This window comes from Carcharodon carcharias, chromosome 13 (genome assembly GCF_017639515.1).
Source record: "Carcharodon carcharias isolate sCarCar2 chromosome 13, sCarCar2.pri, whole genome shotgun sequence".
NCBI lineage: Eukaryota > Metazoa > Chordata > Chondrichthyes > Lamniformes > Lamnidae > Carcharodon > Carcharodon carcharias.
This window is the reverse complement of record NC_054479.1, coordinates 20,301,421-20,316,483: the sequence shown is the minus strand read 5'-3', so window position 1 is coordinate 20,316,483 and position 15,063 is coordinate 20,301,421. Positions and strand designations below refer to the sequence as shown.

General features: G+C 41.7%; 1 protein-coding gene across 9 annotated transcripts in view; it reads left to right on the top strand.

The window, feature by feature from the left end:
• Positions 1 to 15,063, top strand: part of naa25 (N-alpha-acetyltransferase 25, NatB auxiliary subunit) — a 107,643-nt gene that overhangs the window by 44,859 nt on the left and 47,721 nt on the right. For all 9 annotated transcript variants that reach the window (XR_005944693.1, XR_005944692.1, XM_041201955.1 and 6 more), the window contains 6 exons: positions 1,368 to 1,457; positions 4,804 to 4,984; positions 7,247 to 7,346; positions 8,814 to 8,965; positions 10,146 to 10,271; positions 11,577 to 11,820. Coding sequence is in view for 7 of the 9 variants with exons in the window: in XM_041201955.1 (XP_041057889.1) it covers positions 1,368 to 1,457; positions 4,804 to 4,984; positions 7,247 to 7,346; positions 8,814 to 8,965; positions 10,146 to 10,271; positions 11,577 to 11,820 (893 nt within the window). In the remaining 2 variants the exon portion in view is untranslated. The remainder of the gene's footprint in view (positions 1 to 1,367; positions 1,458 to 4,803; positions 4,985 to 7,246; positions 7,347 to 8,813; positions 8,966 to 10,145; positions 10,272 to 11,576; positions 11,821 to 15,063) is intronic.

The following is a 15,063-nucleotide window of genomic DNA, read 5'->3' as shown; positions in this document are numbered from 1 at the left end:
CAATGATTAGCAATCAGTTGTGCAAACTCAGCATATTCTCTCTCTCTCCCACCCCCGTAACCAGGAGCACTAATGCCAATTGTAATGTTGCTACCACAATCCTGGTTGACATTAGTTAATTCAGTGTTGACTAGGAATCAAAACTGGGACCTTCCTGGTCAATGTAACTCAATTGCACCTTCCAATACAGACTGAGCTTTTGCAGAACTGGTGATTATTTATTTGTGCAGATTATGAAGGCAGCTTTACATTGCACAGTTTTCTTGAACACTAATAGTGGGCTAACATTTGCTGTACCATGGCATCAAAAAGCATCTGTCATTATTAAATGTGTCCTTGCACGTTTTGGGCTTTAAGTTTTTTGCATGGCAAGTTATTCAAAGTGCAAGCTGGTTATGCAACTGAGGAAAACTGGACATCTGGGGACCTAAACGAACAGAGCAAACAACTGTGGACCCCCATAACCAATCAGATTGAAGCATTATGAAAGTAACAGCATAAAGACTGAGAAGAAACTATAAATTTGTGTGGGTGAATTCAATGTCAAATCAGGTACATAGGAGGATGAAGAGAGGAGGATAAAATATTGTATTAGAGAAAAGACAGGAAGACTTGGGGAAAAAATTAAATTTAATGTTCTTATAATCAACAGTTAAAACCTGAAGTAATGAGCCTCTGTGCTTGTAATAGCGAGTTTTCCAGGCCCGAGAGACTATTTCCCAATAATTATCTCTTCCCATGTCATTAAAAGGGTACTTCGACTGGAATGGACAAGACTCAATTGCCTGTGCCATGTTTATTTCATATCATGGGCATGTATTTGTAGAGAACTAATTTTCAGGATAATGGTGAAGAAGCTGGGCTATGGCACTAAATTGGGCAGCTCTTTCAAAGAGCTGATGCAGGCATGATGAGCTGAATGGCCCCTTCTATGCTACAAAATTCTACCTCTGTGCAAACACAGCAACTATATGCCATGCAAGTCATTTCAGTAGTAAACCAGATAGCGAGGAACTATTTTCGTCCTTAATGTGGGCAACACAACTCAGACAGAAAAGTTGATGCATTTGAGTTTAGCGATGCACCTGCTGCTCACCTGAAGTTTCTGTACTGTGTGCATGTGGATACAGGCAAGCTTCTCACTATTATTTTGACAAAAAATCTGAGCCAGCATTTCTCTCTCTCTTTGCTTTTTTTTATTATTCAGCTTAAAACCAACTACTTTGCCAGTTTCAATTCAGATCTATGTATGCACTTCTATAACACGCAGCAGAATTGCCTCTGGTCCCAACTTCCACTCTCAAATCAATATGTTGTGCAGTTCTTTTGCTGTAGTTTTTAAGAACTGTTTTGATTATGTTTAATAGGAAAGTCATGCTTGAAAACAGAACTGCAATTCTCTGATAATTACTGTCTCCTTGCCGTGCACCTTCTTCTCGACATCTGGCGACAATCAGGTCAGTGATTTCCTCCTGAAACTTAACTTCAACGTGACCAGCTGAAAATGCTTTTATATTCCCAGAAAAAAAACTACTGTATTTGAAACTTGTTCAGTATGGCTCCAAAATAGGCTCACAAGTACTCTTTACGTCAGTAAGTGTGAAGTTATCCACTTTGGTAGGAAAAACAGAAAGGCAGAGTATTATTTAAATATTGATTGATTGGGAAATGTTGCTGTACAAAGGGACCTGGGTATCCTTGCACACCAGTCATTGAAAGCAAGCATGTAGGTGCAGCAAGCAGTTAAGAAGGCAATTTGTATTTTGGCTTTCATTGCAAGAGGACTTGAGTACAGGAGCAAGGATGTCTTACTTCAGCTGTACAGGGCCTTGGTGAGACCACACCTGGAGTATTGTGTGCGGTTTTAGTCTCCTTAACTAAGGAAGGATATACTTGCCATAAAGGGAGTATAGTGAAGGTTCACCAGACTGATTCCTGGGGTAACAGGATTGTCATATGAGAAGAGATTGGGCCAACTTGGCCTGTATTCACTGGCATTTAGAAGAATGAGAGGGGGTCTCATTGAAACGTATAAAATCCTGACAAGGATGGACAGACTGGATGCAGGGCTGATGTTTGTTCTGGCTGGGAGGAGGGTCTAGAACAAGGAGTCACAGTCTCAGGATTCAGGGTAGGCCATTTAGGACTGAGATAAGGAGAAACTGCTTCATTCAGAGGGTGTTGAACCTGTGAAATTCTCTATCAGAGAAGGCTGTGGAGGCCAAGTCACTGAATATCTTTAAGAAGGAAATAGATTTCTGGATTCTAAAGGCGTCAAGGGGTATGGGGAGAGAGCAGGAGTATGATGTTGAGATAGAGGATCAGCCATGATCATATTGAATGGCGGAGCAGGTTCAAAGGGCCGGATGACCTACTCCTGCTCTTATTTTCTATGTTTCTATAAATAACTCAATTACAAGAGCTAACATTTCCAGTTGAAATACTCTCTTTTTGAATTAACTGCAACTTCTGACTTGGGGCAATGGATGCTGCTGTGGCTTTCCACAATGGTGCACTGCATTGGTATATCAACGAACAGAGCAGACAGACTGATTAAGTGTTTATGATCCACTTAATTCTACTATATTGATGACCTCCATTACTCCAGTGTGGGGCGAAAATAATTTGAGAACAGTAGCCTTCTCACAGCAGGAACAAATTGTACAAAAAGTTTATTGAGAAACAATTTGAAAGGCCAAGTCATGTACTGTACTGGAGGGCATCATGAAGATTGTGAAGTGTAAGCAAGAAGACCAGATAAATCGAATAATAGTAATCAGGTAACACTAAGCTTTAGCTTAACAGCTTGACTATTGTGAGAGGAATGAAACAAGGAGATGAAGTGAGGCATTCCACAGTTTTGAATACTTGGGAAAGAAAGAATTAGAGTTGGAGATTGTTTAATTAAAGAGAAGACTCATTACACTAAATGGTTATGACATAGTATATTTTAATCTTGGAAGGAATAAGACATGTTCAGAATGGTGTCAAGCCACTATTGCATACCTTCTAGTGGTATTAGCAGAAACCTGGGAAGCCATTGTCTATTCAGCTGCAGGATGTGTATGACCTGGCAAGACCTGTTCAGAGTGGAAAGTGTAGGTATTTGTAGTCCTCAAAAGAAAAATTGCAAAAAGATTTTATTCAGTCATTTCCATGAAGATTCATTTATTTTGCAGTGTATTTTCTTCTGTTGATCCAATAGGTTGCACCCATGGTAGGGTTGTTATGTATACAATTATTTAGATGTTGTTTTAACTAACACAAGGCTTGACCCTTGTGACTCCCAGAGGGGCAAGATCATAAATGTGAGCTGATTTAGGGTAGCAATGAGCAAGGCCTTTGACAATTGTTTGGTACGGCAAGATGTTTTAGCTTCATGAAACAACATAGCAACTAGCGTCTTCAATGTCAGTCTCTTTGCTGCAGGTTGTTGTTAATGCATTTGAACAGATCCTGAAGCTAACCCAGTTTCCAAACATAATTGTTAAACATTACATAACGAACATATGAATTAGGAGCAGGAGCAGGAGTAGTGCATTAGCCCCTTGTAGCTTTCTCCGCCATTTGATAAGATCATGGCTGATCTGATTGTGGCCTCAACTCCATTTTGTTGTCTACCCTCATACCCTTTGATTTCCTTGTCAATCAAAAATCTATCTAACTCAGCTTTAAAAATAGTCAGTGACCCTATCTCCACTGCTCTCTGGGAAAAGAGAATTCTATGGACCAATGACCCTTGGAGAGAAAAACATTTCTTCTCAACTCTGTCTTAAATGAGAAACTCCTTATTTTTAAACTGTGCCCCTAGTTCTAGTCTCTCCCCACAAGGAGAAACATCCTCTTGGCATCTGCCCGCGCCAATTTCTTTCAGGATCTTATATGTTTCAATAAAATAACCTCTCATTCTTTTAAACTCCAATAGATAGAGTCTCAACCTGTCCAACCTTGCCTCATTTGATAACCCCATCATCCACATGAAGATTAAACTCAACTTCATCTCCTGAAATACATTCACTAACAATTTATCAAAAAAATCTGCTTATCAATGAATACTTCAATTACCTTTCTGACAATATTCCAGGTGCTGAACTAAAATTATGATATCTTTCTCCCCACACCCTTCGCAACAGTGCACCTCATGCCCTCACTTAAACTCTTGAATACAAACCCTCAATTGAAGTAAATTGAAAGTAAATTGAAATAATTTCTGAGGCTCAACTTCTAAACTGTTAAAATGTGAAACTAATTTAAATTTTAAAGGTTTATTTACATTGCTTTACATTGGCTGTATCTGATTCCTGACGTCAGCTAGTAGTGTGTTGTTCAAATGCTGTACTATAAAATGCGTATCCAATGTTTTGGTCTTTGTGGGCTGCATAGTTGTAAACCATGGAGCCCTGTGGTTTAAATTCATGTTTACATTAATCTTCAAGAATCTTGAGATGTAAGTTCCAAGAGACCCTGATTTAATATTTATGCACCAATAAAACTTTCTCTAAACTTCAGCCTCTCAAAATTCAATGAAGACGAACCAGTGTTTAAGAACTGTAAATCTATACAGGGCTGTATGCAGATTTGAAGAGAATGTAAAACTTTTGAATGGGATGATTTTCTTTGTGGAAAAAAGGAGAAAGTGTAAAGATACTGAAGGGAAAAAACCACCTGCAATACCTTTGGGCAAGTTCTTTGGATAAAATGGGTGTTAAGTGTTTGTTGTTATTCAGTGTAATGTGTCTATTATCGATGGTGGATCTGTAAACTGGTTCTACTTCACTCCTTTGTGTCATGATCTTCCTGCAGGTGAGGAATGGCCGCTGTGGCGGTCCCTAGCACTTCTGGAGGAGAGCCTTTCAAACAGCCCCTCGAGTGCTCAATTCAAGCTGCTACTCATTCGAATCTACTGTCTGCTGGGAGCTTTTGAGCCAGTTGTAGACTTGTACACGAGCCTTGACGCCAAGCACGTGCAGCATGATACAATTGGGTGGGTACTGATTCATAGCTGGTAGATTGTATCAGTGCGCCCCAACATGCTTTTCTCTTAGTACCCTTAGTTTTGAAAGATGAGAGATGAGGTCACTTATCTGTGCCCCTGGTTATGGGCGTTGTGTTTTGAAAAGAAGAATAACAAATAATGGCATTCAGAGATGAACTGAAATATTTTTGTTTTTGGCACACGGTGGCTGTGCTTCTCTGACATTGGTTATTGTTATCCCAGTCTCGTGCAATCCCATGGCACAAATTATTAATCATATTTGGAAACCTAAAGGTACGTGGTGTGAGAAATGAAGAATGTAACCTTGGTGCTCGTCTGAGAATAGAAGTTAAATCACATTATTTGGGCATTTTTTAAAAATTCGTTCATGGGATGTGGGCATCGCTGGCTTTGCCAGCATTTATTGCCCATCCCGAATTGACCTTGAGAGGGTGATCGTTAGCTGCCCCCTTGAACCGCTGCAGTCCATGTGGTGTAGGTACATCCACAGTGCTATTAGGAAGGGAGTTCCAGGATTTTGACTCAGTGACAGTGTTGGAACAGTGATATATTTCCAAGTTAGGATGGTGAGTGACTTGGAGGGAAGCTTCCAGTTGGTGGTGTTCTCATCTATCTGCTGCCCTTGTGGTCGTGGGTTTGGAAGGGGCTGTCTAAGGAGGCTTGGTGAGTTCCAGCAGTGCATCTTGTAGATGGTACACACTGCTGCCACTGTGCATCAATGATGAAGGGAGTGAATGTTTGTGGAAAAGGTGCCAATCATGTGGGCTGGTTTGCCCTGGATGGTGTCAAGCTTCTTGAGTGTTGTTGGAGCTACTCCCATCCAGTTATATGAATAATAATTGGTGCCACGGGATTGCACATGAGACTAGGATAACGTCTAGGCAAGTGGAAAGTATTCCATCACACTCCTGACTTGTGCCTTGTGCACAAGTTTTGGGGAGTCAGGTGAGTTACTTGCCGCAGGATTCCTAGCCTCTGACCTGCTCTTATAGCCACAGTATTTACATGGCTAGCCCAGTTCAGTTTCTGGTCAATGGTAACCTCCAGGATGTTGTTAGTGCGGGATTTCATGATAGTAATGCCATTGAATTGAAGGGGTAATGGTTGGATTCTCTCTTGTTGGAGGTGGTTATTGCTTGACACTTGTGTGGTGCAATTGTTACTTGCCATTTGTCAGCCCAAGCTTAGATATTGTTGAGGTCTTGCTGCATTTGGACAGGGACTGCTTCAGTATCTGAGGAGCTGCAAATGGTGCTGAATATTGTGCAATCATCAGTGAACTTCCCCTCTTCTGACCTTATGACGGAAGGAAAGTCATGGATGAAGCAGCTGAAGTTGCTTGGGCCCAGGGCGTTAGCCTGAGGAACTCGTGTAGTGATGTCCTGGAACCACTGTGATGATTGACCTCCAAATACCCAGCCATCTTCCTTTGTGCTAAGTATGGGTCCAACCAATGGAGAACTCTCCCCTGACTCCAGTTTTTCTAGGCTCCTTGATGCTACACATGGCCAAATGCTGCCTTGATGTCACCTCACTTCTGGAGTTCAGCTCTTTTGTCCATGTTTGAACCAAGGTTGTGGCAGAATCCAAATTGAGCATTGATGAGCAGATTATTGTAAACATGTGCCTTCCATCACTTTACTGATGATCGAGGGTAGACTGATGGGGCGGCAATTGGCCGGGTTGGATTTGGCCTGCTTTCTAAATACACGGCTGGGCAATTTTCCACGTTGCGGATAGATGCCAGTTTTATAGCTGTACTGAAACAGCTTGGCGAGGGGCGTGACAATTTCTGGGGCACAAGGCTTCAGTTTGCAAAATACAGTAGAACTGCTGTTGTCGACCATAATGGAGGGTTCCTTGGATTAGCAAAGCAAATTGGTAGATCACCCAAGTCTTGGTCATGCATATGTCCACTCTCAGCACTTAGGTACAAAGCAAATAATAAATGGAATATAATTGTTCTGGATTGTGAAGTTAATTTGAATCAGAAAAGTGGAGATTGGTATTTGTTGTCAGTGCAGTTATGAATATGTGAATACATTTTACACAGAACTTTGGCAAAACTTTGGCAATTGATCGGAACTTGGATCAAGCAGATTCAAAAGCATTATTTTTAATGCTCAAACATTTCAGAAATATAAGCAACTACAGGAAGATCAGTCCAAGGGTATTACAGGTAACATAAACTTTTATAATGATATTGTCTCATTGGTATTGGTGACTGATGCTACTGTGTTTGACTGGCAGGTACCTGCTGACTCGATATGCGGAGCCACTGGGCCATCTTGCTGCTGCTTCCCAAGCGTGTAACTTCACTCTCAGGTTTTTCCACTCCAACCAGAAAGATGTAAGTGTGGTGTAGACTTGGACTATGAACTGGTTGCATCGAAAGAGGTCTGTCTGCGTGAGTCTTCGCAGTTAATAGCCTTGTTTTTGAATTCTCACCTAACCCCACACAAAAAAATATAATGACTGTAACAATACAATGTGCAATTAAGTAGATACCATTAAAAAGGAACTTCAATGAATTTGGGCATAATTTAAATTTTCTATTATCACACTGATATTGTCCATTTCCCTAACTTCAGATCGTGGAACGCAGATACGCACGCACACAGACGCACGCACGCATGCATACAGATGCGCACGCACAGACACGCATGCACACACACACGCACAGATGTGCACGCATACACACGCACGCACGCGCACACACACAAAAACAAAAGGTGAGTTGCAACTTATGTCAGTACCTGGCATAGGAGTGCACATGGTTGGTTGACCTTGTATATTTAAAGCGCAAAAATCGAATCGAAAACATTAGATAATTAAACCTTTTTTGCTTTATAAATTGAGTTTAGCTTTTCTGATTTTTGAAGCTACCTCAGTCTCTGGATGTGTTATTGTTTTAGGCTACAATGCAGTCTTTTCCCTATTGTGTGTGTTATGTTATTTAAGCAGTTCAATATCACCCTAACACTAAAATGGTATGATAATTTCATGCTTCATATGATTTTTGAATTTAGTTGCGAAATTTCACTACATGGCAACACCCCATTGTCTTGTATGCTGTGGTACGGATGTCTTTCAAAACCTTTCCTTGATGGCCATTTGTTGTCTTTGACAGCGAGTGTCAGCAGGTAACGCGCCCAAGTATGCCATCATAGTTAACTCTTAGTCTATCATTTCTATGCTTCCACACATTCCAGAAGAGGCGACTGGATTACCACTGAGGGTCACGGAAGCCAATGGTACCATCTCCACTTCTGTTCCAGCAGTGATTAGGAACTCAGCAAGAATTGAGCCTGGAACCATTCTGCTGTGCATTGCTCCCTCCCCTCAATTATTTCCTATAATCCTCTATGCAATTTTACAACTTCAGTGCTTTGAACTGCAATCATAGCTGAGTGACTAATTGCACCACTCCCAGTTTGCACTGAGTTACATGGTCTCAGACAGATTGGCAGTGGGAATACTGCAGTTGGCCTCTGTGCCTCTGGGCTAGATATGTAAAATCTCTGAATCTGATGTCCATCCAATGATACCTTCTGGTAAGTATGAACATGTGAACATCAGATGAGAACAGGATTAGGTTGGTTTGTGACCCTACAATTTAGTAACCTGGTGCATTCTCAAATGAATAATGGTACAAATAGTGGAACTATGCCCAAGCAAGAACCACTGCTTTCAGTGGGAAATTGTGTTCTCCCCCTTCAAATTGATTTTACTTCAGTTTTCAGGGAGATTTATGCTTTCTGATGTAATGCTTGAAACAAGAGCCCTTTTTTAAGTGCTGTTTTATTTTATTTTTCAGACCTCTGAATACATAATCCAGGCATACAAATATGGTGCATTTGAGAAAATTCCAGAATTCATTGCCTTCCGGAACAGGCTGAACAACTCTCTGCATTTTGCACAAGTCCGCATTGAACGTATGCTGTTAGACCTCTTCCTCGAAGCAAACATGTATGTGTGGCTGTACCATACAGTATTGTAACTGTAAAACAGGGCTCATATTTACTGCTTAATTGATTCGCTAGTTTTGTGGCAACTGATAGCATAAGTTAATTAGCCAATACTTCAATGTATAACAGTAGACTGTGGCTTTTTTTATTTTTGTTTGATTTGTAAAGTTCATGCACTTATATGCTTAATGAGGCCATATATATAAAATATAAATACATAAAATGTATATTTGCATATATGGTATGAAAATATATACTTGCACATTTTATGTGGTCTATTTTTTGATTACAGTCTGCTTGAAGGAGGAATGCATTGATGTCAGATTTCTTGACATGACTGCATGCCCTGGGAGTAATGTGGTCAGGGGTTGAGGCACTTTGTTTGGTCATGTAGCTGAGAGAAAAGCAGTTCATCAATGATAGACAATTTTTGGGAATAGAATTTAAAATCTCCCCTCTTCCTTTATTTTCATATGTGTATTTTGTGTTTTTGCCAGTGAAGCATAGGGGTCCTGATTTTTCTCACTTCCGTTTCTGCTGCTGAAGCTCAGTGGTCAGCTTCTGAACCAGTATTGTCGTTGATCTGGCAGGGATGTGTGCCATTTTTTTTTTCCAATCTCTCCCCTCCCCTGTGGAGAAATGCCACAGTCCACATTGCTGCCAATCAAACTACAGATTATGGGGAGTGAATGGAGATGGAGGGAAGAAGGACATTAGCCTATGCCCTTGCTTTCCAGTGAAGTACCCTTTTGCATAGTAGAATGTAGTTCCATGATACTAACTCAAAGTCTGCTGTTCTAGATGCTGTGGAATTCAAAATGTAACTGAACATGTGTCATCACGGTGCATAGATCACCTGTAACAAGGGAGGGTAATGATGGGAATGAAATCCAGTACTTGAATTTGTATTTTGTTTGCCAGCTGTTATAAAATTGGCACCTTGCTTAATTTTCAATTTTAACTTGATCCCTACCTGTTGTTCCAGATTAAAGTGGAAAAATGAGGAGTTTGATAATGCACTAGTTCCTGCAGCTTAACGCCTTGAGCCATGCGTAGAAGTTACAATATGGAAATATGCTATTTGGCCTAACAAGTCCATGTTAGCTTTTATCCTCCAATGAGGAAAAGTCTTAGTTGCATGTGTCAGCTCTTTCCCTATATCTCTTTATTTCCCCTTCTAGAACGAACAGCCTGGAAGAAAGTATAAAATCCATGGGTTTATGTCCAGATGAAGATGATATTCCATGGGACAATCTTCGGGATAACCGGGATCTAGCTGTTCTCATTAGCTGGGATCCAATGGACAGGTGAACAGTATTATAAGATGTAATTTTAGCTATCTGACAGTGAGAAAGTGATAATGAAAGGCAAATCTAGCTGATGGTAAACTTCTATAGGCAGTTGTAGATTTCTAATTTCAGGGACCAAAAATTTAGTATTAAATGCCTTTTTATTGTTCTAAATTATTCCGTAACGCAATGTAATATATTTATTTATCTAGTGTGTTTATACACGTATTTATCAAGTATTGCTCTCCTTGCCGTCTGTACTGCTCTGCACAATATCCACTCTTTTGTTAATGAAGCTTTTCCACAACTTCAATCAGGAACAGCCTATCAGTTTTCATGGAGCCTTTCTAATTCATTTATCACCAGGACTGCTTTCTTTGACCTCCAAAATACTGCCCACCCGTGCCATTTCACCTTCAGCTGCATCTGCTAAGACCTTAATTATCTACACCTTAAAGCTCAACCTTTTTAATGTTTTCTTTGCTGGCCTTCCTGCTTCCACAGCTTGTCCAAAAGATAGCACCAAATCCTCTTGCACTATCCTTATCAATTTCCACTGTACCCAGGCAGATGAGTTGATCTTTTGCATTTGAATCCTGACATGGCCTTGCCCTACTCTCCCTCTGATATCTACCCTTATGTCACTTTGCTTGTCCCCTGCTACTCAGGTATTAGCCAGTTACTTAGTTGCCATTTCCTCTACTCTGCCATTGATGACCATTTCTTCAGTCACTATGCCCCTGATCCCTAGAACTTCCTAGAAAAATCCTTTCAGCTCACCATCTCCCACCCTATGAAAAGCCATTCCAATACTTGTCTTTTACCAAGCTCTTTTCTCTGTAACTCATAATTTCCTTTTCCTCTCTTCCCTCTCATTTGCTCTCTACCTTTTTGGTGAAGAGCATTATATTAAATGTAAGTTTTTATATCTGTTTCTATATGGATCTTTAAGAATTCCACAAGGCCACAGTGCAGAGAGCTAAACACTCATTTTTCACTACTGAGATTTGGATTCAAATCCAATCCAGGTTGATGACAGGAGGCTTCTCATGTTGACGATAAGGATCCTGTATGAAATAATTTGTACAATCTCAATACAATTCCTATTCAGTGTGGTTACACCACAAAACGGCTCCTGCACTATCATGGAATTGTAACTAAATTGGCCACCTTGTTCTGTAAGATCGCAGCTAACTGATATGAGAAATTAGAAAATATCTCAGTATATTATGGGATGTACACAGCTGTATAAGTTAACGTGTGAACTCTTTGTATACTTGTCCAGAAAAATGTTATTGTAACTTTTTTCCTCAATTATGATAGGGAGTTGTCAGAGGGAGAAAGAAAGTCTTCTATGAAAGAGGAAAGAATATGGCTTCAGGTTCGCTCATTGACACTGCGTCTGGTCTGTGCACTTGCTGCTGTTAGCCATACAGTAGAGCCGAAAAATTCCGAAAAGACGACAGCGAATGGTGTCACTTCTAAAATTGAAACACTGCGCTCTTTAATTCAACAGCTTGATTATGTAGTGCAGTCTGAGAAGAAAAAAGACAAACAAATTGCTCAGGTATGGTCCTCAATATGGGTAAATGTAATTTGGTATGAAAAGCAGTTGATATTTAGCACACTATTAAATTTTATGCAAATCCTAGTTCCAGTCTCTTTCTACCTTTCCCACACCACTATACTAAGTTGATAAAAGACACTGTTCAGTGACTTACAGAACAGCAAGTTAATGTATTCAGCCCTCTGACTGTGCTATGAGTGGTAGAAGTTTGCAACTCTCTCCTGCAAACAGTAGTATTTGCTAGATCAATTGTTAATTTTAAAACGGAGATTAATAGATTTTTTTTTAAGGATGTGGGGCAAAGGCAGGAATACAAAGTTAGGTTGCAGATCAACCATGATTTCATTGAATGGCAGAACAGGCTCGAGGGGCTAAATGGCCAACTTCTGTTCCAGCCAGAGATGGTATTAAGCGTGCAATAATTAGCTAAGGAGAGAAAAAGTTGGCAGTGTTCTTTCTGCACTCTACCCTTTAATTCCTGCTGAAAAGTGCCTACGTGGACAGAACTGTTGTCAGCATACCCCTGCTCCTAAGTCTTGTGAAATTATAATGACTCTGCAGATGAATAGTTTTCCAGCTAGATTAGTGCTGGCAGAACTAATGAGAGGAAGTACATTGCCTATTGTGATGTAGCCCAATAAGAGCTGCTGTAAACATAGTCAAAAAATGCAGACTTTTTGCCAATTTATATTTATTGTCAAAAGTGCATCTGGAGTAGGGAAAACAGAGAGATGTGGGATGGCCACAACCAGACTTAATATTGACTGTTGAAGATCTGGGCCCCTGCCACCCTGCACAACCCTGACCAAGACTTGCAGCTGCCTCAGCTTAATACAACAGCTCTTGTTTGCCAGCCTTACCAATTAATAGGAATGCCCCATCATCAAGTGTTTTCCACCTAATGTGTGCTCTTACAACTATGAGGGAATTTGTACTTTATTAAATTTACTCTTTCACAGGATGTGGGCATCACTGGCTAGGGCAGCATTTGTTGCCCTTCCCAGTTGCCCTTGAGGAAGTGGTGGTGAGCTGCCTTCTTGAACCACTGCAATCTATGTGATGTAGGTACATCCACTGTGCTGTTAGGAAAGGAGTTCCAGGATTTTAACCCAGCAACAGTGAAGGTGCAGTGATATGGTTCCAAGTCAGGATGGTGTGTGGCTTGGAGGGGAATTCTAAGAGGGTGGTGTTTGCATGTTCGTTGCCTTATCCTTCAAGTAGTAGAGGTCGGGGGCTTGACAAGTTGCTGCCGTGCATCTTGTATATGGTACACACTGATACCACTGTGCTTGGTGGTGGAGGGAGTGAATGTTTACAGTGGTGGATGGGGTGCCAGACAAGCAGGCTTCTTTGTCCTTGTTGATGTCAAGCTTCTTGAGTGTTGTTGGAGTTGCACTCACCCAGGCAAGCAGCGAGTATTCAATCACACTCCTGACTTCTGCCTTTTAGATAGTGGCATGCTTTGGGGAGTCAGGAGGTGAGTTACTCTCCACAGAATTCCCAGTTTCTACCTGCTTTTGTAGCCACAGTATTTATATGGCTGCTCTAGTTGTTTCTGGTCAATGGTTAACCCCCCCGCAAAAGGATGTTGATAGTGGGGTGTCAGCAATCATAATACCATTGAATTTCAAAGGCAGGTAGTTAGAATCTGTCTTCTTGAGGTTGGTTATTGCCTGGCACTTGTGTGACACAGATGTTACTTGTCACTAATCAGCTCAAGCCTGGATATTGTCCAAGTCTTGCTACATTTGGACATGGACTGCTTCAGTATCTGAGGACTTGCAAACGGTACTGAACACTGTGCAATCATCAGCGAACATCCCCACTTCTGACCTTTTGATGGAGGGAAGGTCATTGATGAAGCAACCGAAGATGGTTGGGCCTGGGGTTCTAGCCTGAGGAACTCCTGCAGTGATGTCCTGGAACTGAGATGATTGACCTCCAACAACCACAACCATCTTCCTTTGTGCTAAGTATGACTCTAATCAGCTGATTCCCACTGAATCCAGTTTTGCTAGGGCTCCTTGATGTCACACTCATTCAAATGCTGCCTTGATGTCGAGGGCAGTCATTCTCACCTCACCTCTTGAGTTCAGCTCTTTTGTCCAATTTTAGACCAAGCTGTAATGAGGTCATGAGCCAGATGGCTCTGGCAGAACCCAAACTGTGTGTCAGTGAGCAAGTTATTGTTGTGTAAGCACCACTTGATAGCACTGCCCATGACACCTTTTATCACTTTGCTAATGAGTGAGAGTAGATAGATTGGATTTGTCCCTTTTTTTGCAAACATTGTAGAATACATCATGTACAAAACCATGCCCTGGAAACATGTACAGCATTTTTATGAAAATTAACTAGGTAAAAGTTTCCATCATTTTCACGTGGTCCATCTCTGACACTTCCCTTCCCTTCCTTGACCTCTCTGTCTCAATCTCTGGTGATAGACTGTCCACCAATATCCATTACAAGCCTACCGACGCCCACAGCTACCTCGACTACAGCTCCTCGCACCCCGCTTCCTGTAAGTACTCCATCCCATTCTCTCAGTTCCTTCTCCTCCGTCGCATCTGTTCCGATGATGCTACCTTCAAAAACAGTTCCTCTGACATGTCCTCCTTCTTCCTTAACCGAGGTTTTCCACCCACGGTCGTTGACAGGGCCCTCAACTGTGTCCGCGCATCCGCCCTCTCCTCCCTCCCAGAAACATGATAGGGTCCCCCTTGTCCTCATTTATCACCCCACCAGCCTCCGCATTCAAAGGATCATCCTCCGCCATTTCTGCCAACTCCAGCATGATGCCACCACCAAACACATCTTCCCTTCACCCCCCCTGTCGGCATTCCGCAGGGATCATTCCCTCCGGGACACCCTGGTCCACTCCTCCATCACCCCCTACTCCTCAACCCCCACCTATGGCATCTCCCCATGCAAACACAAAAGGTGCAACACCTGCCCCTTCACTTCCTCTCTCCTTACCATCCAAGGGCCCGAACACTCCTTTCAAGTGAAGCAGCATTTCACTTGCATTTCCCCCAACTTAGTCTACTGCATTCGTTGCACCCAATGCGGTCTCCTCTACATTGGAGAGACCAAACGTAAACTGGGCAACCGCTTTGCAGAACACCTGCGGTCTGTCCACAAGAATGACCCAAACCTCCCTGTCGCTTGCCATGTTAACACTCCACCCTGCTCTCTTGCCGACATGTCTGTCCTTGGCTTGCTGCATTGTTCCAGTGAAGCCCA